This window comes from Pseudophryne corroboree, chromosome 9, assembly GCF_028390025.1.
Source record: "Pseudophryne corroboree isolate aPseCor3 chromosome 9, aPseCor3.hap2, whole genome shotgun sequence".
Taxonomy (NCBI): domain Eukaryota; kingdom Metazoa; phylum Chordata; class Amphibia; order Anura; family Myobatrachidae; genus Pseudophryne; species Pseudophryne corroboree.
The window spans coordinates 184,407,054-184,432,079 of NC_086452.1; the positions used below are offsets into that span (position 1 = coordinate 184,407,054).

The following is a 25,026-nucleotide window of genomic DNA, read 5'->3' on the forward strand; positions in this document are numbered from 1 at the left end:
GCATGCAACATCTATCCTGACCCAGCTGTTCCCTGCTGGATCCGAATGTTTCTCTCTCTGGCTACCGCCAAAGCCAGGGGCAAAGCTGGGGGAATGGGGGGGATCCAACCCACACATAAAAACTTGCAGGGGCACCACATTCAACCTGCTTTTTCCACCGGCGATCCCTGGCATTAACACCAAAGGAGGAGCCATGCTGCAGTTCTAGACCCAGGATCAGGTAAGTAAGTAGCAATATAATTGTCATTCACTGCCTGTCCCCATCACCCTTTCCTTCTCTCCGTCACAGTCACCCACTGCTACTGCTGTTGCCCTTTCCCTGCCGTCACCCTCTCCCTGGCATCACCGACTGCTGTCACCCTCTACCTGACATCACCCGTTCTCTGTCACAACCCACTGCTGTCACCCTCTACCTGGCGTCACCATCTCGTTGTCACCCTCTACCTGACGTCACCCTCTCCCTGTCGTGTGATTGGGCAGCGTGGGACGTAGGTATGTATGAGTGTGTAAGTGTGTTTTAATAAATTTGTACTTTCACGGTGCGTTGTGTCTTTATTTGGGTGTTTTTGTTGTTGTGGGACTACAGGAACCAGCAGGCCCATTATTTCCCCGCATGCTGGTACTTGTGGTTCTCCAAGTACCAGTAAGCGGGGAGGCTTTCTGGGACTTGTAGTTCCACAACAAAGAAATATAAAAAAATTACACACAAAAAGGCTATCAGCCCGGCACCCACCGCCCAGGGGTGCTGGGGACAGCCTCAGGCTTTATCCCTGGCCCTTGGGTGCCTGGAGGAGGGGGGGGGACACACCCTGATTTACGGGGTCCCCACTCTTCCAGTGAACCCCGTCCAGGGGTCATTAGTTGGGGGGGTAATGCCACGGCCGCAGGGACCAGTATAAAAGTGTCCCCCAACTGTGGCATTATCTTTCTGGCTAGGGAAGCTTGGTGCTGGTTTTAAAAATACGGGATACCCCTACGTCTTTTGTCCCCCTATATTTTTGGAATCAGGACCAGACACAGAGCCCAGTGCTGGTTGTCTAAATACTGGGGAACCCCTGTTCAAATTTTTCCCCAGTATTTAAAGAACCAGGACAGGTCCAAAGAGCCTGAGGCTAGCTATACATAGGAGGGGGGACCCCACACAATATTTTTTTATTTTTTTACTTTTAATACTTTAAATACTATACACAAGGAAGCCCTGCACGAATCTCACTGATCCGGACGGGCTTCATTGTGTTATGTCCGGCAGTATTTTACTAATCACTTCTGTAAAACACTGCCCGACAATATGAATGGCATCGACATCAGAAAATACGAATTAGAGAAACACGGTAACTTAGTAAACTACTGATTACAATTTCAAAAAGTTGCAATTTTGCCCACCCGATGTCATTCGAGTTCAATTTTGACTGAAATCATCAGAAACACAAATCTTAGTAAATATACCCCAATGTATTACTGTCAGAGAAATGAGTTGTATTATTAGTTGTTACACATTACATACCAGGGAAGGATTGAAGTGGAAGATTTGGATAAACGTGATGACCAGTGCATACAAGAACAGCATCAAAGATGGTTGACTTCTGTTTTCCATCATCTTCTGTAACAACGTCCCATTGTCCAGTAACCGCAAAGTCTGAGCGTTTCTGTATACTAACCACAGCAGTCTAATAGGAAAATCATTGGTAATAATTTAAGTATTGTACTTAAAAAACAAAACAAAAAAAACAGCCGATCACATTAGGCGACAACTCAAATTAAGAAAGAAAATGTGTCTATCCTCTTAAGCACAGTTGAAGATAACTTAAAAGGGATCTTTAACTTTCGTAATAAACTCACATTATAGGGAAAATTGGCTACATTAATTGCATACCAGTAGTTTTTAAACCTAAAGAGCCTATGACAGGTCTGTATCCATCCTGCTACGCTTCCATTCCTGCCTTTATCATCTACTCCCTCATCTTCTGTCCAAACGCCATCCAGGCTTCACCTTCTGAGCCCACTTTCATTCCCTGCTCTGCTTTCACCCTTGGTCTCACTTTCATCCCCACTCGATATATGTCCCACCTCCATACCTGCTTTACCTCTCATGGGCTTGTGACATTGCTAATTGGACCCTGGAGGACTGGCAACATGTGGCATGTTCTGATGAGTAATGGTTCAGTTGTTTCGAGCTGATGGTGGGGATCAGGTGGGGTATGGACCCCAGTTCTCAACAAGACAGCATGCAGCTTGGTAGTGGTTCCTTAATGGTGTGGGGCAGAGGCGGAACTAGCGCCAGTGCAGGCAGTGATTGCACTGGGGCCCGCCTCTGTCAAGGGGCCCAAAGCCAGAGTGGCATGTGATGAGTCAAACTGACTCATTACATGCCACCTGGCTGCCGCTGTGTGCCGCCGCTGAGGAGAGGATGCACACCGGCTACGGAGGGTGAGGAGGAGGAGGGGGGGTGGAGGAGGGAGCCGCAGCAGCGCTGTGTCATTGGTAGAAGCACTGCTGCTGCTGGCCCTCTCCTTTACCATAGGCTGCCCTCCACCGCTGTGAAAGCTGGGATGCGCATCGCATCCCAGCATTCACAGTGGCGGAGGGCAGCCTATGGTAAAGGAGAGGGCCAGCAGCAGCAGCGCTTCTACCAATGACACAGGGCTGCTGCGGCTCCCTCCTCCACCCCCCCTTTTCCTTCTTCTCCCCTGCCAGAAGTTGCAAGAGGAGCCTGGGTTGCGTACGTCCAGGTCCTTTGCACGAAGGCAACATAGACACAACCGAGGAGCCTGAGCCAGCGGAAACGGTAAGAATACCTATTCTATCTATCTGCCTGTCTGTCTATCTATCCTGTTTGCCATAATGTGTAAAAAATTGGACGCTGTCTGCCGAAATGTGCAAAAAATGGGACGCTGTCTGCCGTAATGTGCAAAAAATGGGACGCTGTCTGCCGTAATGTGCAAAAAATGGGACGCTGTCTGCCGTAATGTGCAAAAAATGGGACGCTGTCTGCCGTAATGTGTAATAAATGGGACGTTTTCTGCCATAATGTGCAAAAAAGGGGACGCTGTCTGCCGTAATGTGTAAAAAGGGGACGCTGTCTGCTGTAATGTGTAAAAAAGGGACGCTGTCTGCCGTAATGTGTTAAAAGGGGACGCTGTCTGCCGTAATGTGCAAAAAATGGGGGTGAGGCGGTGGACTTAGATGGGGTGGGGGGGCCCAAAGCATTTTGTCGCACATGGGCCCACCGCTCGCTAGTTCCACCACTGGTGTGGGGTGTGTTCATGTCGCATGGGTTGGGTCTGCTGGTCCGCCTGAACACATCATAGACTAGTAACCACTACTCTGCAGTGCCTGGTGACCATTTGCAGTCCATAAAAGCAATATTTCCTTCATCAATTCTTAATGATTGCCTTCATTAAAAGTATATTGGTAGTCCTCACCTTCTCACTGGCCATATAGCTCAAACAGTGTTTGAGCTTAATTGCCAGTCTCAACCACGTCTCTTGTATGGCGTGGTATTCCAGGAGATTATCATATAAACTGCCGCTTGATAAAACGGTCAGTTTCTATTCTATACTAATAAAATTTAAGACTCAATGTGTCTCAAAGTGGTTTCTTAATTGCCATATTTGTTTGTTTTTTTCTTCTTCAGTATCTTTGTCTTTAGTAAATCCAGTGGTTTTAAAACTATTCAAAAAAACACCATAAAACCACTGGATCAAACAAAGCACTCTTTTGTACATTTTCCCAATTGCCTTCTAGGAGATCCTATTAGATCACTATAGCTGCTTGTTAATCAACCTTTGCTATTATATGCAGTGAGGAATTTCCCATTAGGCACTTGGACGCATGTTTCATTACTGTTGGCCCAAAGTTATCAGTTATCAGTAATTCAGACCTGATTGCAGCAAAAACCATAGGGATAATTCAGATCTGATTGCTGCTGTGCGTGAAGGATATCCCTCCACAATATCTGAAAAAGCAGTCAAAGCCATCTATAATCATTAACACAAAGAATACAACAATAAAAATAAGTGACACACTAGATTAATATAATTTATGTGTCAAACTACTACAACAATTTGACATTATACAAATTCTTACCTTAAACTTAATATTTCTGAACAGATCAAAATGCTTGGCATAAAGGTTCAAGTACTCCAAGAACACAGTGTTATGCATGAAGTTTGGGTACTCATCAGGTATAGGGAAGTCCGGATAGCACATCATTTCCTTGCAAGCATTGGTGAAAACAGAGCGGTAGATACTAGCCCTCCCATCTTCCGCATGATCCTATGTAGAACATAGAAATATGAGATTTGTTTTGTTATACTGTACATTTACAATTATTTATATAGCAAATGTGTATTGCTCAGCTAATTATAATTTGAAACAATTAGGAAAAAATGCAATAATAAAAGAGGGCTTGGTATTGTGGTGGTCATTCAGACAAACACAGCCATGCTTCTGTACGCAGTGGCTGCATTCAGGTAGTCTGCACAGGCACACTGACTGCAGTGCGCAATCTTACACATTGCAGCTGTATCCTGGAAGCATGTGGCCGCCGTACGATTGACAACGGCGGGCGTTCGCAGGGCAGCAATGTGGCATTAGGGGGTGGCATGGCGGCGGGCCGAGCAGGGGCGGGCCAAGAGCATTTTTGGGGCGGCTGCGTAACTTCACACGCAGCCACTCCGATTAAAAATAAAAACTTTAATTCTATGTGTCCGCAATGACATCGGGAGGCGGCCCGTCACACATGCTCTGTGCTAGAGAGGAGATGGACGCAAATCTGGCTGCATATACAGCTATCCACGTCCATCTCTGAATAAGGTCCTAAGGGGTGGATGTATGGAAGTGTGTTAGGGGGTTTATGGCACAGTAACTGCAACACATAATCGGACACTCAGCCACTCCCTCAACCTTGTCTTCACCCACGGGTGTTATCTGACTTCTCTAACTCTCCCTTCCTCCTTTCTGACCATTATCTATTCTCTTTTACCCTCTCATCTCCTCCTCTCCTCCCCACACCCAGACCAACCATCACCAGATGCAATCTCTGGTCTCTTGACCCCACTTTCCTCCCTCGATACACTCCTCACTCCTTTCTCCACTATCCATCATGACTTGCCCCCAACCAGGCGGCCTCTTTCTATAACTCCACCTCCACACTCGATACTGTTGCCCCATCCCCTCTGTCCCAATCCATCGATCTAAACCCCAACTCTGACACTCCGCACTGACCCATTTTTTGAAATATGCTCATGCACTACCAAGCGTCTCTGAAGGAAATCTCACTCTCTGGTGGACTTCCTCCATTTCAAGTTTATTTTCTCTTCCTATAGCTCTGCCCTCTACCTCGCCAAGCAACACTTTTTCCAATCACTCATCGCTTCTCAGTCCTCCAGTTTCCGCCACCTCTTTCATAATTTCAACACTCTGCTTCAGACCCCCCCCTCCTCCCTTCCCATCCTCCCTCACTGTCAGACTTTGCCTTCTTTTCCTCTAAAAATGTAAGCAATCCATCATGAAATCTCCTCCCATCTCCTCCTGGACATCTCTGCTGCCTTTGAAACTGTGGATCATCCTCTCCTTCTCCACGCCCTCCAGACCATTGGCCTCTCCAGCACAGTCCTTGCCTGGTTCACCTCTTACAACACTAACTGCTCCATCTTGATGTATGCCTCCTACTCCACCTCAATGTCTTCCATCCTTCCCGTCGGTGTACCACAGGGCTCTTTCCTGGGCCAACTTCTATTCTACCTGTACGCCTCTTCCCTGGGTGTGCTCATAAGCTCCTTCTGCTTTCAATACTACCTCTACATCGATGATACGTAACTATACCATTCCTCTCCTGACCTCTCCCTCTCTGTGCTCTCTCGGGTATCCAGCTGCCTCTCCACCATCTCCTCCTAGATGTCCGAGCAATCCCTGAAGCTCAACATGGACAAAACCAAACTCCTCTGCTCCCCCTCCCCCAATCCAGGGTCTCCACCATCCCTAATATCTCTGGCCTCCTATGCTCTCATCTCACTCTCTCTGATTTGTTCTCAACTCTGCAGCTGGCCACTCCACATCTGCCACTCCTCTATTCGACAAAACCTGCACTGGCTCTCATTCCCCTACATAATCCCCATCAAACTTCTCACCCTCATGTACAAGGCCCTCTCTAACTCCACTGCTCCCTACATCTCCAACCTCATCTCCCTACATACTCCCTCCCGCCCACTCCGGTCTGCCAATAACAGTTGCCTCTCCTCTACATTGGTCACTGCATCCCATGTGTGTATCCAGTATTTTACCTGTGCTGCCCCCTTCACTGGAATGAGCTCCCATGCTCTATTACACTCTCCCCAACCTTGCAAAGCATCAAACAGGTGCTGAAAACCCACCTGTTCATCAAAGCGTACCCTTCCGCATAACCTAATTTCGAGGCCACTCTCCCAACCCACTGCCTTATACCTTGACCAGCTATGCCTTGCTTACTTCCTTACATCAGTCCGTCTTTCGCTTGCTCACACCTCATGTCACCTGTCTGTCTGCCCCCATCCCCTAGATTGGAGCAGAGCCCTCTGCCCACCTGTTCTCACAACCTTCTTCTCTCACACTTCAAATACAGATCTCTCCTATGTAGTGAATATCTATACCAGCATCTCCTTTCACTCATTACTGTTTAACTCTTCCAGTGGCTGCCTGCCCTTAGTAGTATGATGACTTCTCCTTTGCTTCCGTTCGCCTAGAGTTTGGACACAGCACAGCCAATACAGCAGAGTAAAGTGCAACATACAGCAGCATGCTTTAGAGTGAAATGGCAAAGAGTCCCGGTGCTTTAAATAGAATCCAAATCCTGTGAGAATCCTGTCAAAGTCAGAAAAATGTCTCTATGCACGTTGCCATATTTGCACCGCACACTGGTCCGTGCTGCGCATGCGTACGCTCTCCCGTGAAGGCGCATACCCGCAATAGCGTGCACTCGCAGGCGCGGTATGCGTATTTACGGTAGAGTTTATGTAGTCGTAGCGTGCGACTCATTCGTTACATATTTTCACAATTAATGTAGTTTATAGATCATGGTCCCTTTGATAGTTTCTGAAAGTTTGGTTAATATAGAAGGTCCCTGTTTAAAGTAATCCCTCTTTGTATCGTACGAAGGGTCTAACAAGACTCATACAGCAGTGTTTGGTACCCATCGGAAGAGTATTTAATTAGCAATATTCCGGTGTTGGTTTGGAGCGTATTAATCGCTCGTGCGAATAGTTATGGACATAAGAAGTTTATGTCCATTTCTACTATTTACTCATACTCAGGTATGCGGCGGGAAACCTAGTTCCCCACCCACCTGAGCTGTTTGAAATCGTCACAGCCCACCTGTATGAATCAACCTATGACCTTTTGTTGTGATACAGGGTCGAATTCCTTCATCCAATGGACAATGGGATTGTAGGGACTATGAGATTGCATTGTGTGTGGGGCATAAATAGGCAGGCCGACCACATCCAGCTCTCACTCTTCAACGGTTCTCATTGCTGAAAATCGGGTGCTGGATGTCCAGGCGCATGCGATCGTTTACCCTGTGCGTAAGTTTCTCTCCGTAATCATTGTCTTTCTGTGAGCCAATTTCTCTCATCTCTCTCTCTCTCTCTCTCTCTTTCCCTTCTCTTTCTCTCGTATCTCCCCTAGACTAGTATTGTATTGTATTAGATAGTATTGTATTTTGGTTAGGAAGTCTTTGTTATATTGTAGTGTATCATTTGTACTGTTATCCCCTTTTTACAAGTATACTAGATATAATACAGTTAATAGGCTTTGGACCCTAAACCAGTATCTGTGTATTTCCTATAGGGTTAAGTGTTCACTTGAGCGTCGGTGACGCTCAAGCAGCTTTGTAGTTAGTCAGGTTACACAAGGTTGCACTTACACCCTGTATTCACATTAAGGTATTCCGTGTATTTCATTGGTATAAGGTTTAGACATAAAGGTATAGCGTTGTGAGCGTCTGCGCCGCTGGTGATCTCCTCGTGGTCTCGAGCGTCCGCTACGCCATAGCGAATCGTTACTCTAGTCATAGCCAATAACGTGTCCTGTGATCACTGGGCCGTGAGCGAACGTGACGCTTGAGCGTCTCGCCTACGGCTGAGCGATCGTTACGCAACTAGCGTACCATTACGGTACTTCTTAAGTAAACAGCGTACAGTGTTCTTAGCTTCATAAAGGGTTGTTTATACGACAAGGGAATTTAGCATTGTCAATTGGGGACTCGTCCTTTCCTTCTCATATCTGCACTAGGTAGATCAGCAGACATTATCCCCCCAGCAAAGGGTGGGAGGTTGTCTCGCAGTGCTGACGGGATAAGCGTCTGCTTCGCTTAGATAAAGAGTGCTGAAGGAATCCAGGAACCGGAAGTAAGAACAAAACGCTTGTGTCTTTTAAAACTGTTTTATTTCTCTTCTGTCTTGCGTATACACGCACACATACATTTATCTGCATTTCTTTTTCAAATTTCGTATATCACTATTCCTGTTTGCCAAGTTTTATAGTTGATAGAAAGTGCAAAAAGAGATTTGCTGTTATTTCATAGTAGAGGTAATAGTTAAAGTATAGACCAACACACGGCTTGTCTGGGAGATAAGACAGTCAGTGTGGTGTGCGGTAGATGATCAGGGATCATCTACATTGATAAAGGTAGAAATTGTGTTACGGTGGATCTTTGTTTTGCGTACACGTGTCCCTAACAAAAGACTTGCGTACGCAATCCAAACGGCAGACGCACGCAGCGTACATTACGCAACGTAGCGTCTGGTTACGCCCACGTAGCTCAAGTCACGAAAAGTTGAATTAGCGCAAAGCGATAATTAGCGCAAAAGCGATAAGTAACGCACAGCGGTAAATAACGCGACGCGGTAAATAACGCAAATCTATTTTTGGAAAAATCTGAAATTTAGTTTAACAGATCCTGCTCCTAATTAGTAACACTGTTGGACTGAAGACAATTTCTGCGCAGAAATAGATATAGAAACAAAGTGTACATGTGTTGAGTGAGTGTGTTTTTTATTACATAAGTTTATATAACTTAAGAGGTTGAACCAAAAGGAAAGTCGGGTACTCGTCAAGGGACACACGTGTAAGTGACATATACGGTGGCTAGGGAGGCATCCTTGGTTAAATAATATTTGAGCATTAGAGTATAGCGGACCATAAGGTAACAGACCAGGAGGTCATAAGGTAACAGACCAGGAGGTCATTAACAGACGGTAACAGACCAGGAGGTCATAAGGTAACAGGTAAAATAGACAAAGAGGTCCGCTATAAAAGTCCAGTGGCACAACGCCTGGGGTGTTGGTGCAGAACCCATATAGGCCATAAGCTCTTGCTGAAGGAATCGCGGCCGGAAACATCGATTCCATTGATCTTTCAGTACATGACAAGTAGTGCTTATGTACTGAACGATTGGACCGCACGTAATTGTGTGCAGTAGTTAGTAATCTGACCTAATACCATTAGAGTAAAGTGGTCACAAACGCTATCTGTACATTCTGACGTGATTTGTGTAATTTTTTATTTTTGGAAGGGAAGTTCGCTGGTCACTCAGGAACTATCTAACAACCCCACCTTTACTGGAAAGAGTAAGTGTCCTGCGGGTAACCCTCATATGTTCCAGTAAACTGAAGGTTCCATAGGGGCCCTGTATCGAGTACGCCAGCACCATATCGGTGTGATCAGGTCGTATTGGTCGAGGTGGGCGAGTGAGTGGGGTACTCGGTAAACCGCCACCGCCGGCCTATTTTTGGACAATTTGGTTTGCTGTAAGGGTTCGCTGAAGACCGTGATATAAAGATCACAGGAGTAGTAAGCAACACCTGCAGATTATGGGGGCCAGTTGTTCAGGTAGGGGGCGATCAACCTCGGTTCGGGTTGATTCAGAGAACCGACCCGTTGGGTCGGCAAGGTACATCATGTGTGAAAAATACGGAAGTCACACAGAATCTTTATGTGATGAATGGGAGAGAATGACTGTACAAGACAGGGACAAATTCCCAAGAATAGGTAGCTTCAGTCCAGACGTGTTACAAAATTTAAGGAGGAGGATATGTCTCGTAAAATCATCAAAGAGACGAATTCAGCATCATGATTACTTACAGTTATGGCACCAGGAAGGTGAGATACAGAGAGGTTTGGCTCTGGCGGCGGGATCTGGGGCAGTCAGGAAGCTGATAGCCACAGCTCCACCTCCACCATACATTGCAGGAGAGAAGTTGATTACGGAGAGAAACGCACTGGGTTGTAAAACACAAACTCTTAGTAACCCTGTAAATGTTAATGATGTTAACCAAATAACTCATGCAAGTATTAACCCGTGCAAGATGTACCCTGTTTTGAACCTTCCTCAGGAGTGTGATCAAGAAGAAGATTCGGCAACAATTTCAGCGCTCTCTCTAGCGGCCACCATATCAGAAACCACAGTGGGAACTGCACCACCCACGAGATTAGTGAAGGCCCCTAGCGGAGGGATAGGTGAGGTCGTGTCAACGGGTAAGTACGGCACCATGCACTACACTGAAACAATTGTACCACAAGTTGTAGAATCTACGCAGAATGAGGCTGTTAGAATTGCTCCTGTAAAGGTGATAGTAGTTCCCAATGGGAAAACAGATGCATCAGGAGCCACACCCGTCAGGAACATTGCCATGTATTGCCCGTTCACTAGAATGGAATTGAGGACCATAGTGTCTGAATTCCCAGACCCCAGAAAAGATTTAGTGGCAAGCCAAAAATACATCAGGGATCTAGGAAACACTTTAGAGCCCAATAATAAGGATTGGCAGATAGTGCTAAGAGCTTGCTTACCTTCCAATGTCGACTCAGTTAAATTCTTGGCTGATTGTGGACTAGATAAAGATGTACCGCTTACAGATGTGTACGACCAGGATAATGTAAAAAGGATAAATTTACAGTTAAAGGAGTATTTCCCAGCCGTTGTTAAATGGAATAAAATATTTTCCATTAAGCAAAAGGAGTCCGAAACGGCAGCAGAATATTTCCACCGGGCACTATCAGAAATGGCAAAATACACTGGTATAGAAGACATTAAGACCAACCCAAACCATCGAGAAGTAGCAGTATCTGTACTGATGGATGGTTTGAAAGAAACATTAAAGGCTAGGGTACAGACCACACAACCATGTTGGCGAGGTCTGTCAGTGTCCACCTTGAGAGAGGCTGCTGTTGATCACGACAAAAACATCACTAGACACAGGGAGTCGCAAAGTGATAAGTTGATGTCCGTAAGTATACAGGCGCTGACCACAAGGCAGCCTGCGTATGTACCACCGAATCCTGTGGGTAAGGCAAGTGTAATAACATGTTTTTCTTGTAACAGACCGGGACACTTTGCACGAGAATGTAGAACAAAGAATGTACAAAGATCTTTTCAACCCCCTAGACAACAACACAACACACGACATTGGGAGCAGGGTCCACAGAGGCGGAGTTTTGAGCCACATACAGGGGAAACAAAAAGATATCCCCCGAACAGAGACTGGCAGGCCTCTGGTAGTTCCCAGCTAACTCCCCCACAAGTAGTTGCTGCCAATGGGATTCAGGGAGGTCAGCATACCCAATAGGGGTGTGGCCACACCTGTAATCTGCAGCCAGTTAAATTGATTGCCAGTCTTGGAAGCGAACCAGAGATTGCAATCAATGTAGCTGGTAAAACTTTAAACTTTCTTGTAGACACAGGGGCGGCCAAGTCAGTGATAAATTCGACAGTGGGCATGAGAACCACTGGTAGGACAATTCCAGCCATGGGAGTAACAGGAGTAGTCCAGCACTACCCTGTTAGCAAACCAGCCGAGATTACAATAGGGCCTTTGCATACCAAGCATTCCTTTTTGCTGGCTGCATCAGCACCAACTAATCTCCTGGGTAGAGACTTACTATGTAAAATGGGTTGCGTCATTTATTGTACTCCTGAAGGTGTATTCTTGGACATTCCTGAGAATCACGCTCAGGAGGTACGAGACATGTTAGACTCCCCATCAAAATTAATGTCACATTCCATTATGACAAATAGGAACCCATCCCAAGTAGAAGAGATGATATCTCAGATACCAGAGTCACTTTGGACAAAAGATGGACAGGACACTGGATTAATGGCAAACGTAGCTCCAGTAGTTGTACAAGTAAAAGATGGTAGGATAGCTCCAAAAATCCCACAGTATCCTCTGAAGCCAGAGGTGGAGTTAGGAGTTTTCCCAGTAATAGAACGCTTGCTGCAACAGGGCATTCTGGTAAGAACGTCCAGCACAGCCAATAGTCCCATCTTCCCTGTTAAAAAGAGTGGGGGGAGGGGTTACAGGCTAGTGCAGGATCTAAGGGGGATTAACAAAATAGTTGAGAGTCAGTTCCCCGTAGTGCCTAATCCAGCTGTCATCCTAATGCAAATTCCTCCCACTGCCAAATTTTTCACTGTTATTGACCTCTGCTCCGCTTTCTTTTCGGTACCTCTGCACCCTGACAGCCAATATTTGTTTGCATTCACATACAGAGGAGTCCAATACACGTGGACTCGGTTACCCCAAGGTTTCATAGATAGTCCAAGTATATTTTCTCAGGCTTTGCATGATTGTTTACAGTCTTTCCAACCAGAGAGTGGATCAGTATTGATACAGTATGTGGATGATTTATTACTGTGTTCAGATTCACTGGAAGCATCTCTGAAGGATACGAAACAGCTCCTGTTTCATCTTTCAGACACAGGTCACAAGGTTTCCAAAGACAAGTTACAATTATGCCAAACTAAGGTAAAATATTTGGGACACTGTCTAACACAAGGACTGAGACACCTGACCGCTGATAGAATCCAAGCCATTAGAGACATGACACTGCCACAAACCCAGCAACAGATCAGGACGTTTTTAGGAATGTGTGGGTATTGCCGTAACTGGATCCCAGGGTTTTCCATATTGGCGTTACCTTTGCAGGAAATGGTCTCTTCAAACAAACCTGACCGGATTTCGCATACAGACGAATCCGAAACAGCATTTGAGAGACTCAAACAGTGCCTAACGCAGGCACCAGCACTAGGTATGCCAGACTATGGGAAACCCTTTGAACTATACGGAACAGAAAGTGCTGGGTGCGCAGCAGGTGTACTAACCCAAAAACACGGTGACGCCAGCAGGCCAGTCGCATACTACAGCGCCCAGCTAGACACGGTAGCGCGATCCCTCCCCACATGCTTGCGTAGCGTTGCGGCGATAGCATTGCTAGTGACGAAAAGCGAAGATGTCGTGCTAGGCCACAACCTCACAATCCATACACCACATGCGGTATCTGCCTTATTGAATTCTGCCCAAACCAGACACGTCTCATCTGCAAGGTTTACAAGATGGGAATTGGCATTAATGGCCCCAGTAAACATCACCATAAGGAGATGCAGCGCATTAAATCCTGCAACTATTCTCCCAGGTGTGCCTGGTCAGGCACAAAGGGTGGAAGGTGAGAGTGATGGGGAAGGAGGACTTAATGCAAAGGGAGATACACATGATTGTATGGAATATTTGACCCAAAATTTCACCGCAAGGCCTGACATCAGTGACAACCCACTGGAAGATGCAGAACTAACGTTCTACACGGACGGTAGTTGTCATAGACAGTCAGACTCGGGAGACTTGTGTACTGGATACGCAGTCGTAGATGACCAAGGCACCATAGAAGCGGAACCGCTAGGCCCACCTCACTCAGCCCAGGTTGCTGAACTGGTCGCCCTAACCAGAGCATGTGAATTGGCTAAGGGTAAGTCAGCCAATATCTACACCGATTCTAGATACGCCTTCGGGGTAGTACATGATTTCGGAGCGCTATGGCGTCTCAGAAATTTCATGACGGCAGCTGGTACACCAATAGCGCATGCAGCGTATATAAAAAGGCTTCTAACAGCGATACAGGAACCCGACAGAGTGGCTGTTATCAAATGTAAAGCACATACATATAGCCAAGACCCAGTATCCCTTGGTAACAGCCGAGCAGACGAAGCCGCAAAGCTTGCAGCTGCTACCCCCATACAGACAGACACCACACAACTGATGGTATTTAATACCATCAACACACAAAAGTTGTGTGAGATGCAGAATTTGTGTTCCACACAGGAAAGAGCAGTCTGGAAGGCAAAGGGATATGGCCAGGAGTCCTCAGGGCTCTGGACGGATGGACATGGTAAACCAGTGGCCCCCAGGGCATACCTTCCATGTCTGGCTGAAGCAGCTCACGGGCTGACTCATCTAGGCAAGGAGGGGATGTGCAAATTGGTAAGAGCATACTGGTGCGCCCCAGGATTCTCCTCTCATGCGAGTAAGAGAGCAATGTCATGCCTTACCTGCCTGAGAAAGAATATTGGAAAAGCAATACCTACAGAACCATCCCATATCCCACCTGCCGGCGGCCCTTTCCAGGTAATACAAATCGACTTCATTCAATTACCCCCATGTCGAAATTTGAAATATGTACTTGTTTGTATAGATGTTTTCTCGAATTGGGTCGAAGCTTTTCCAGCAGCTACAAATACCGCTATGTTTACCGCTAAGAAAATTGTGCAGGAATTTGTATGTAGATATGGTATCCCTAGAATCATTGAAAGTGATAGGGGTACCCATTTTACAGGTGATGTCTTTCAAGGAATGTGTAAGTTGATGGGAATTGATAGCAAGCTGCACACTCCGTACCGTCCACAGGCGAGCGCGAAGGTCGAAAGAGTGAACAGCACTATTAAAAATAAATTGAGTAAAGTAATGGCAGAGACAGGATTGACGTGGCCAGAAGCTTTACCCATTGTTTTGTATAGCATCAGAACCACTCCCAGGTCCCCTCTTAATCTGTCTCCTTTTGAAATCTTGTTTGGTCGACAACCGCATGTCATGATTAACCCCCAGGATGATTTGAAATGTAACAATGAAGTAACTGTAAAGTACTTGATTAACATGAGTAAGCAGTTGAGGAATCAAAATGATAATCTGAAGTTGATGATTCCTGATTTACCAGATAGTAATTGTCATGACATTGAACCTGGGGATTATGTAATGATACGAAATTTTCTACGCTCAGGTTGTCTTATTGATAGATGGGAAGGACCATACCAGGTCTTATTGACTAGCACCACAGCATTGAAGGTGGCTGAGAGAGAGACTTGGGTCCATTCATCCCACTGCAAAAAGGTTGCTGATCCAGAGAAGTCCCGTGATAAGGAACAGACGGTAGAGGTTGTATCACTGGAGTGTCTGTTCCAGGAGGACTGAGGCGGCACCTGAGCCTTGAAGACCGAAAGCAGTTGTCGACTCCCTTCTCCCTTTTATTGTTTTTCTCCACTTCCCATCCCCTCTTCCTTGAAATTTCTTTTTCCCCCCTTCTCATTCTTCTCTATTTCCTCCTCAAAGATGGACTTGCCCCAAGAGACTGTGATCCGGATTTTGATGTTAACCATGATGTTGACCAGAGCAGTCTGTTCCGGCGAGAGTACCATAGAGGTCGAGAGAGGTTCTGGAATGGGTTCCGATTATGATGATGGAGGCGTAGTTTTCCAAGATCAACCAAACCAACAAGCAAAGGCGAGTATCAGAAAACGATCCGATAGAAGAAATTGTGATGGATTGTTAGCTGAAGAAAATTGTATCTGTAGGCTCTGTGATAATCTGGTTGAAGATGGATGCATAAAGAAATGCCAATCCAGTTTTAATATCCATATAGACCGGCATCCATTGAGTGACTATCACTCTTTAGTGGGTAATGTGTTAAACCAAACAGATTGTTGGGTATGCTCTCAAGTACCTCAGGGTCATAGCAAATCAGGGCTAGTACCATTTCCTTTAACGTTAGGGGAGGTACTTGAGCTAAGTGGTGGGAGACCGATGGACCGGAGGTTTAATATCTCCAGCCCTCCTAGTTTGAAGCTCCACCAATACCATGTGGATAGGTCCCTCTTATGTTTCAATATCTCCAATCCCAGAAAACCGGGAAATTGGGAAGTGTCATGGAGCAACCTTACCATGACCTTTTCACACAGAGCAGATAGAATGCCTACAGATACAGAGCTGGTACGCCACATAGCCAGTAGAGGAAAATCTTTTCGGTATCGATATACCTTAGGAAATAGGATTACTAGAGTTGGAGAGGTATCACCAGGATACTGTGCACATATCGTACAAACTGATACGTGCATTAAGCAGATGGAAGAATTAGGGTCAGGAGATTTCACCTGGAAGGTTTGTAACATGGTCATGTCCTTCTCCGTCCCATATGTTCTCCCCGATGACGCATATTTCATATGCGGGAGAAAGGCGTACAAGTGGCTTGCCCCAAACTCTGAAGGATTGTGTTATATTGGAAAAGTATTGCCTGAAGTGATGACTGTAACACATGACAAAATGAAGGACATACACCGTGGTGCCCAAGCTCCTTATACTCACACTCATTACGAGCACCGAGTTAAAAGACAACTGTCAGAAAGGTTAGAGCATCCGGCCTCCGATCTTATCCATGAATCCACCGGGATTCAGGTTCTGGTAGCGTTAGATTTCACTCGCACCGCTCGAGGAGTGATGAATTATAGATACATTTCCGCACTCGCCAATTTGTTAGATAATATCACTGAAATGTATGATGACACGTTTAGATACACTGGAAGAGAACTTCAAGCTTATAAAACAGAACTAGTTCAGCATAGGATGGTTCTTAATTATCTTACAGCAGTAACAGGCGGATATTGTGTTACATTGGCAACACAGTACGGCATAAAGTGTTGCACTTATATCACGAATAGCACCGAGGATCCGGTAGAGGTCATAGACCAAAAGAGGGACGACATTCTCCAATTAAAGTGGGAATTTCGTCGGAAACACAATCTCACCCTTGCTGCTGTAGGTAATGAGCTGACTGGTTGGGTGTCATGGTTGAACCCGCGAAATTGGTTCTCCGGTTTAGGAGACTGGGCTCAAGGAGTCATAATGGATGTTGGAAAGTTTCTACTATGTATCTTGGGTGTCGTTATATCGATTGGATTGATATTTAGATGCGGGCAGGCTTTAATGAGGTGCAAACAAAGTACAAGAGTGATGAGCTTGAGGAGCGAGGAAACTGTAATTAACCTGGATTTGATTTATGACCCAATAATAGAAACCCGAATGTGATGAAAATGCGATTATACGGTCCGTTTCTTTCACCTGTTTTTCTGCTTTTCTCCAAGATACAAAGACCCCCTTGGACGAGAAAGTTGACGAGACGCTATACAGACAACAGACAAGCACCAAAGATGAAGTTTTGACCACTTGAGAAATGGACACTTGATGAACTTTGCCATGGATCCCCAGTTTCCCTAGTACTTTTAAACTCACGCTAGCCCAACATTTTTTGTAAATCTGATGGCTCAGACAAAGCTATTTGCTCATGCCCAAGGAGCAATACAGCGCAAAGAAGACGACTCTCAACAGATACCGAACACAACTTCGACGACAGATGTACATTTCCCTGACATAGAATATCATTGCATTTTCCATAAGTGTTCTTTATCTTCATCTCTACAACCCTCAGGTAATGACACACATAGACGATAGGGAATACAGGCACAGATATCAGCAACCACATACCTTCCCCATTCATGTATCATCAACTAAAATGTGCTCCCCATTTTGTTCAAAATCCGAAAAGAGCTCGGTAAAGTTTGACAGCCCATCCACAGACCTGTACCACAGGATAAGAAGGAATTCAAATGTATACTTCGCAATACCTCGAAGCTTGATGTACAACACGTACGGCACGATGATACATGACCCCCCAAACATGGATTCATACACACATGCTTCTGCTATCTCACTAGGTCATACCCTCTTCACACCTTCTCCTCTCTCCTCCCTTACCCAACCATGGAAATCAATTAACCCCTGACTTGCATTTTTCTCCTTAAATGTTTTGTGGCAGTTATTATTGACTGCCAAAGGGTGGACTGTCAAAGTCAGAAAAATGTCTCTATGCACGTTGCCATATTTGCACCGCACACTGGTCCGTGCTGCGCATGCGTACGCTCTCCCGTGAAGGCGCATACCCGCAATAGCGTGCACTCGCAGGCGCGGTATGCGTATTTACGGTAGAGTTTATGTAGTCGTAGCGTGCGACTCATTCGTTACATATTTTCACAATTAATGTAGTTTATAGATCATGGTCCCTTTGATAGTTTCTGAAAGTTTGGTTAATATAGAAGGTCCCTGTTTAAAGTAATCCCTCTTTGTATCGTACGAAGGGTCTAACAAGACTCATACAGCAGTGTTTGGTACCCATCGGAAGAGTATTTAATTAGCAATATTCCGGTGTTGGTTTGGAGCGTATTAATCGCTCGTGCGAATAGTTATGGACATAAGAAGTTTATGTCCATTTCTACTATTTACTCATACTCAGGTATGCGGCGGGAAACCTAGTTCCCCACCCACCTGAGCTGTTTGAAATCGTCACAGCCCACCTGTATGAATCAACCTATGACCTTTTGTTGTGATACAGGGTCGAATTCCTTCATCCAATGGACAATGGGATTGTAGGGACTATGAGATTGCATTGTGTGTGGGGCATAAATAGGCAGGCCGACCACATCCAGCTCTCACTCTTCAACGGTTCTCATTGCTGAAAATCGGGTGCTGGATGTCCAGGCGCATGCGATCGTTTACCCTGTGCGTAAGTTTCTCTCCGTAATCATTGTCTTTCTGTGAGCCAATTTCTCTCATCTCTCTCTCTCTCTCTCTTTCCCTTCTCTTTCTCTCGTATCTCCCCTAGACTAGTATTGTATTGTATTAGATAGTATTGTATTTTGGTTAGGAAGTCTTTGTTATATTGTAGTGTATCATTTGTACTGTTATCCCCTTTTTACAAGTATACTAGATATAATACAGTTAATAGGCTTTGGACCCTAAACCAGTATCTGTGTATTTCCTATAGGGTTAAGTGTTCACTTGAGCGTCGGTGACGCTCAAGCAGCTTTGTAGTTAGTCAGGTTACACAAGGTTGCACTTACACCCTGTATTCACATTAAGGTATTCCGTGTATTTCATTGGTATAAGGTTTAGACATAAAGGTATAGCGTTGTGAGCGTCTGCGCCGCTGGTGATCTCCTCGTGGTCTCGAGCGTCCGCTACGCCATAGCGAATCGTTACTCTAGTCATAGCCAATAACGTGTCCTGTGATCACTGGGCCGTGAGCGAACGTGACGCTTGAGCGTCTCGCCTACGGCTGAGCGATCGTTACGCAACTAGCGTACCATTACGGTACTTCTTAAGTAAACAGCGTACAGTGTTCTTAGCTTCATAAAGGGTTGTTTATACGACAAGGGAATTTAGCATTGTCAATCCGATGCTGGGAGGATGACGTTCAGCCTTAAAGTGGGATCAAAGTCAGGCGGGAACACCTGAGCCGCAGCACAGGTGGACACGGATCCTGGAGCAGTTTGTCTTCCTTGGAATCCGAACTGTTCATCTCTGTTCCAAACAGGAGTTTATCTGTGTGACGGTTTTTGTGTTCTTCCAGGGTCGGACTGGCCCACAGTGGCATAGAGGAAACTCCCGGTGGGCCCCACTGCCTGCAGGCCCAATCCCCTTCTCTAGGAATCAGGTTCCAGACTGTGCACTTGATTATAGATTATACATACAGTATACTACACTACAGGACTTTAGCATATTTTCTGCAGTGCATTGCTGTTATTAATCCAGCGCGTTTCGTCTCAATCAGACTTCTTCAGAGGGTAGGGACCTAATGAAATGGCAAGCCTATTTATAGCCCTGATATGCTAGATCATGGGGTGTGATGTCACACTTGGTCATGTGACCTGAAAAAACAATTAGTCTGGAGCACAGTCAAGGATACAGTTTTTAACATTGCAGTGGCAATAGGAGTCATTAAAGGTTCATATAAATGGACAAACAAGTGTTTCTCAGGCTTAGAAACCGTATTTATATGTTTTAACAGTGAGTATACACCAAAGTGTGGCACTTCCGCCACACTTCCGGTGACGGGGATCGCGGGTCACGTGTCTTTGAATACTTCCGCCCACTTCCGGTTTTTCAGTGCGCATGCGTCGACGGCGTCCCGCGCGTACTGCGCATGCGTCCACGGCGGCGGGGGGGTGGATATTATGTGATGACATCTGGTGGTACAATATTATAAGTGGAATAAAAGGTATTAGGAACGGGTGAATAGTACGGGATTACATAGAGATAGTGGGTCGAACCACACACCAGGGGTGCATGTGTAGAGGGGATTTGATTACTACATAGTGATGATGGATAACATATAGTGAAAATACCCTCCGTATTAAATGTTTATACGGTGGGTCGTGTACAGCGTGAGCCTATTTGGTACTCAGTGGTATCAGGTCGGTCTCTAATTAGCTTGATGTCATTATGACATTCCTTACAGTACCTGATCTTCCCAGGCAGTCCCCCTCCCTGGTACTGATCAGGCCCAAACACTGCTTAGCTTCCAAGATCGGACGAGATTGGGCGTGCCAGTGTGGTTTGACTGTACATGAAAGTAGACACCGTAACATCAGAAATCCGATCGCCTAGGACAGCACTCGAGTCACATAGATTAAATATTATACATTATTTATTAACAGGTACAGAAAGAGAAATGTTGTAGGGATGTGCACAAGCAGGTAGTGGTGGAATAGGGGGGGGGGGGTCGAACCAGGATTATGTAAACGATATAGCACCTCATAGAAAAGGTGCAATCTCATAACCTTCGTTTAGACCCATGGGTTGTAGGGTCTGCAGCTGGAATATCCAGTACATCTCCCTTCTCGAGAGCTTGTTCGCCAGGTCACCACCTCTTTCTCCCAAACACACATGTTCGATTGCTTTGAACGTGAGGTCCTCAGGATTGGAGTTGTGTTGTGCTGTAAAGTGCCTGGAAACAGTATGGCTCTCCACTTTATTTTTAATGTTCCTTATGTGCTCCTGGATCCTCATTTTCAACGGTCTCTTGGTCTTACCCACATACTTCTTTTTACATGTGCACTCCAGTAGGTATATTACGGACGTCGTGTTACAGTTCATGAATTCTTTAATGATATATTCTTTCTTGTCTGCCGTATCACTGTAGGTTTTTCTGTTCCGATGCAAGTATTTACATACGTTGCATTTACCACATTTATAAGAACCCACACATTTCGGCATTGGAGTGTTCCTGTTGGACTTCTCCTTAAGTAGACTCGGTGCAAGGTGGTCTTTCAGGTTCCTGGATTTCTTGAAGATGAGTAAGGGTTCGGGCGGTAGGACTTCCTTAAGAACCGGGTCCATGAGAAGAACATTCCAGTGGTTTTTGAGCGAATTCCTGATGATCCTTTCGTGTTGACTGTAGGTGGTAACGAACGCAACAGTGTCTTTTTTAACTTCTCTTGGTTTGTACCTCAGGAGTTCCTCCCTATTCACATTTCCCGTTCTTTCCAGCGCTTCCTTCAGAACGGGACCTGGGTATTCCTTGTCTTCAAATCTTTTACTGTAGATCCCCAACTGATCCTCACAGTCTTTAGGATTCGTGCAATTCCGCTTAATTCTAGAAAATTGTGATGCCGGGATGTTATTTTTCCACTTTTGGAGGTGGTTACTTCGATAGTGCAAATAGCTGTTCATATCCACCTCTTTGATAAAATTCTTAGTGGTGACGCCTCCATTCTCCCCCGTTAAAATCAGGTCCAAGTATTCGACAGATTTGACATTAATGTTTGAGGTAAAAGTCAGATTCATGTCATTGTTTCCCAGCGTGCTTAAAAATTCATTAAAAGACTCGACCGTACCGTTCCAGATGATTAAGATATCGTCAATATAACGTCTGTAGAGCACCACATTCTCCTTAAAAGCCATAGAGCCGTAGACATGTGTTTTTTCCCAACATCCCATGAACAAGTTGGCAAAACTTGGGGCGAAAATCGTCCCCATAGCTGTGCCGCAGCATTGTAGGTAAAACTGGTTAAGAAATTTAAAATAATTATGGCTGAGGATAAAAAACATAAGATCACAAATAAAATCACGATGGGTGGACGTCAGTGTTGGATCGTTGTTCAAATATTCCCTACATGCAGCTATGCCTTTGGAATGTTCAATGCATGTGTACAGGGACTGAACGTCCACTGTCGCCCATATATAAGAATCCTTCCACTCCACTGTTCTGAGTATATTGAGAATCGATGTTGTATCCTTCAAATATGATGGCAGTGCTGTCACATAGTTCTTCAAAAAGATGTCCACATACTCAGATAAGTTGGAAGTCAATGAGCCTATGCCTGCCACTATTGGTCTACCTGGTGGATTAGTTAGGGATTTGTGGATTTTGGGCAGGAAGTAAAAGACTGGGGTGATTGGATTGGACTGCATGAGATACTGGTATTCTTCCTTGTTTATTACGTTGTTCCGTAAGCCTTGTATAAGTATGGTCCTTAGTTCTTCCACGAACGGTTCTTTCGGGTCACCCTGAAGTGGTGTGTAAGATTTCACATCTCCCAAAAGTCTCAGTGCTTCCTTGGTGTACTGGTCATGGTCCATTATGACCACTCCCCCCCCTTTGTCCGCCTGCTTTATGATTATGTTGTTGTTTTACTGTAGTTTCTTCAGGGCTTCACACTCACTGTTCCTCAAATTCTTTCCCTCAGCTGACTTTAGTTTTGTGTCACATAATTCTTTTTTGACCAAGTCATAAAAAATACTGACATTGCTCCCCTTTGACTCCAGTGGATAATACTTTGATGTTGGTTTTAAGCCGGATTTGGAATGTTCCTCATAATTGTTTATGACTGCATCTTCCTTATGTAAGAAATGTCTTTTTAAAGTCAATTTCCTCACGAATTTATTCAAGTCAATGAAGGTTTCGAATCTGTTCAAACCACTTGTGGGTGCAAAGGACAGACCCTTGCTGAGCAGTGTAACCTCAGGTTCTGTTAAGGTATGAGTGGATAGATTGAAAATGCCTTTGTCCGTGGTTCAACTACTATAGGTTCCTTCTCTTTTGGTCTCTCCCTCCTACCGCCCCATTTTCCTCTTCTTCTAAAAGTCTTTTTTTTCATGGGAGACGCCTGTCTGATGTCCTCCCTCACCATATTTCTCACCATATCTTTTGCTCGTGCACCTGTTCTTGCCGATAAAAAATCCTGATCACCTGTTGAATCTCTCCTTTGTAAAGCCGAAAATCTGTTTACTGTTTTGATGTGTGGGTTTGACGGGGATTCTTCACTAATGGTCCTGGTGTTTCTTCCCTTAGGTACCATCTTCCATTGATACCTTCCCACTCCACTGGACTGATGGCTAGGAGCCTTGAATCTGCTCCAGTTCTTCATATTTCCTTGACTGTAGTCATTTTTGTCCTGAAGAAATTTCTTCTCTTTCCCTTTAATGACATCCCCTTCTATATGCTCTAACTTCTTGTTAAGTACTTTTTCGTTAATGATGTAGTCCTCCTTATCCTTCCTTGAATCCGATCATTTCAGATTCCTTAGCTTTTATTTCGACCTCCAGTGTCTCCAGGGCACTCTTCTTTTTCCGGATGAGCAATTTCATAAGATCTATTGAACACCTGTGCAAGATGGAGTCCCATTCTTCTATGAATTCTGTATCCATGGTGCCAAAGGTTGGTTGTTTAAGGAGTCTCAGGCCTCTGGGTACTCTGTTTACTGTGATGTAATGTTCCAGGCCTTTGATGTCCTACCATGTTTTCACTTCTTTGATAAGAAGTTTCTCCATACCCCAGAATAGATCATCAAGATCTTGTGTTGGTGTTGGAGTATCCACCTGTTTGTTTTCATTAAATATCTTTTGGCATAAATCATTTCTTTTAACCGTACGATCGACATTCCTGAACATTCTAGTTCTCTACTGGATGTTCTGACTCACCAGGCTGCTATATCAATGTACCAACAGACAATTGTGTAACAGAAGATGATATTGCGCCACTTGTGGGGTAAAATCTCAGTAAAAAAGTGAGTTAAAAGAGCATTCGTATTGAAATTGGTTAAAAACACACACTTCCCTAACTTAGAGGGGTCTGCCAACCCTTAAAAATGCAGTACCGGCACAATACTGCTATAAAGATAAAGAATGGGGGGATATGGGTAACGGCGACTAGTGTTGTTTAAAACAAATCAATAATAAAAGATTAAGATTTATGAGCCAAAAAATATCTAAAATTAACAAACAAGTTTTTTAATATATAAGTGGAATAAAATACAGAAAATTTCACAAGTAAGGATAAAAGTATAACATTTTTTGTAAAAGGTAAGGAATTCAGACTTAGCTTTTAAAATAGGCAAGTGGGGTCACTACAGGGAATCCAACGCGTTTCGTCTCAATCAGACTTCTTCAGAGGGTAGGGACCTAATGAAATGGCAAGCCTATTTATAGCCCTGATATGCTAGATCATGGGGTGTGATGTCACACTTGGTCATGTGACCTGAAAAAACAATTAGTCTGGAGCACAGTCAAGGATACAGTTTTTAACATTGCAGTGGCAATAGGAGTCATTAAAGGTTCATATAAATGGACAAACGAGTGTTTCTCAGGCTTAGAAACCGTATTTATATGTTTTAACAGTGAATATACACCAAAGTGCGGCACTTCCGCCACACTTCCAGTGACGGGGATCGCGGGTCACGTGTCTTTGGATACTTCCACCCCACTTCCGGTTTTTCAGTGCGCATGCGTCGATGGCGTCCCGCGCGTACTGCGCATGCGTCCACGGCATTTCTTGTGACAGGATACAGTTTTTTGTGTGCTTTAGCTTCGAGGTCCTTCATCTTCAGTATTGTGGCGGCCATACTGTTGTAGGGAATTCCAATGCAGTCCATATAAATGTGGTGGCCATCTTGGTGGAGTTTCTAGAGACATGGTGTGCCGGTATCCATAGAAACCGTTCCATATAAGCATAAGAATCAGAAAAAAATGGTAAAACATATGCCTGTCAGTTTTATATAGGCAAATAGGAACACTGTTATACAGGGGTTAGGGAGATGAGGATCTAATGGCTGAATTAAGT

General features: G+C 44.9%; 1 protein-coding gene and 1 pseudogene across 7 annotated transcripts in view; both read right to left on the reverse strand.

Annotated features, from left to right (window-relative positions):
• Positions 1–25,026, reverse strand: part of LOC134957822 (flavin-containing monooxygenase 3-like) — a 158,197-nt gene that overhangs the window by 31,909 nt on the left and 101,262 nt on the right. For all 7 annotated transcript variants that reach the window (XM_063940011.1, XM_063940014.1, XM_063940015.1 and 4 more), the window contains 2 exons: positions 4,087–4,275; positions 1,505–1,667 (listed from right to left, as the gene is read on the reverse strand). In XM_063940011.1, coding sequence (XP_063796081.1) covers positions 1,505–1,667; positions 4,087–4,275 — 352 coding nt within the window. The remainder of the gene's footprint in view (positions 1–1,504; positions 1,668–4,086; positions 4,276–25,026) is intronic.
• On the reverse strand, positions 20,416–20,534 carry LOC134964311 (5S ribosomal RNA; annotated as a pseudogene).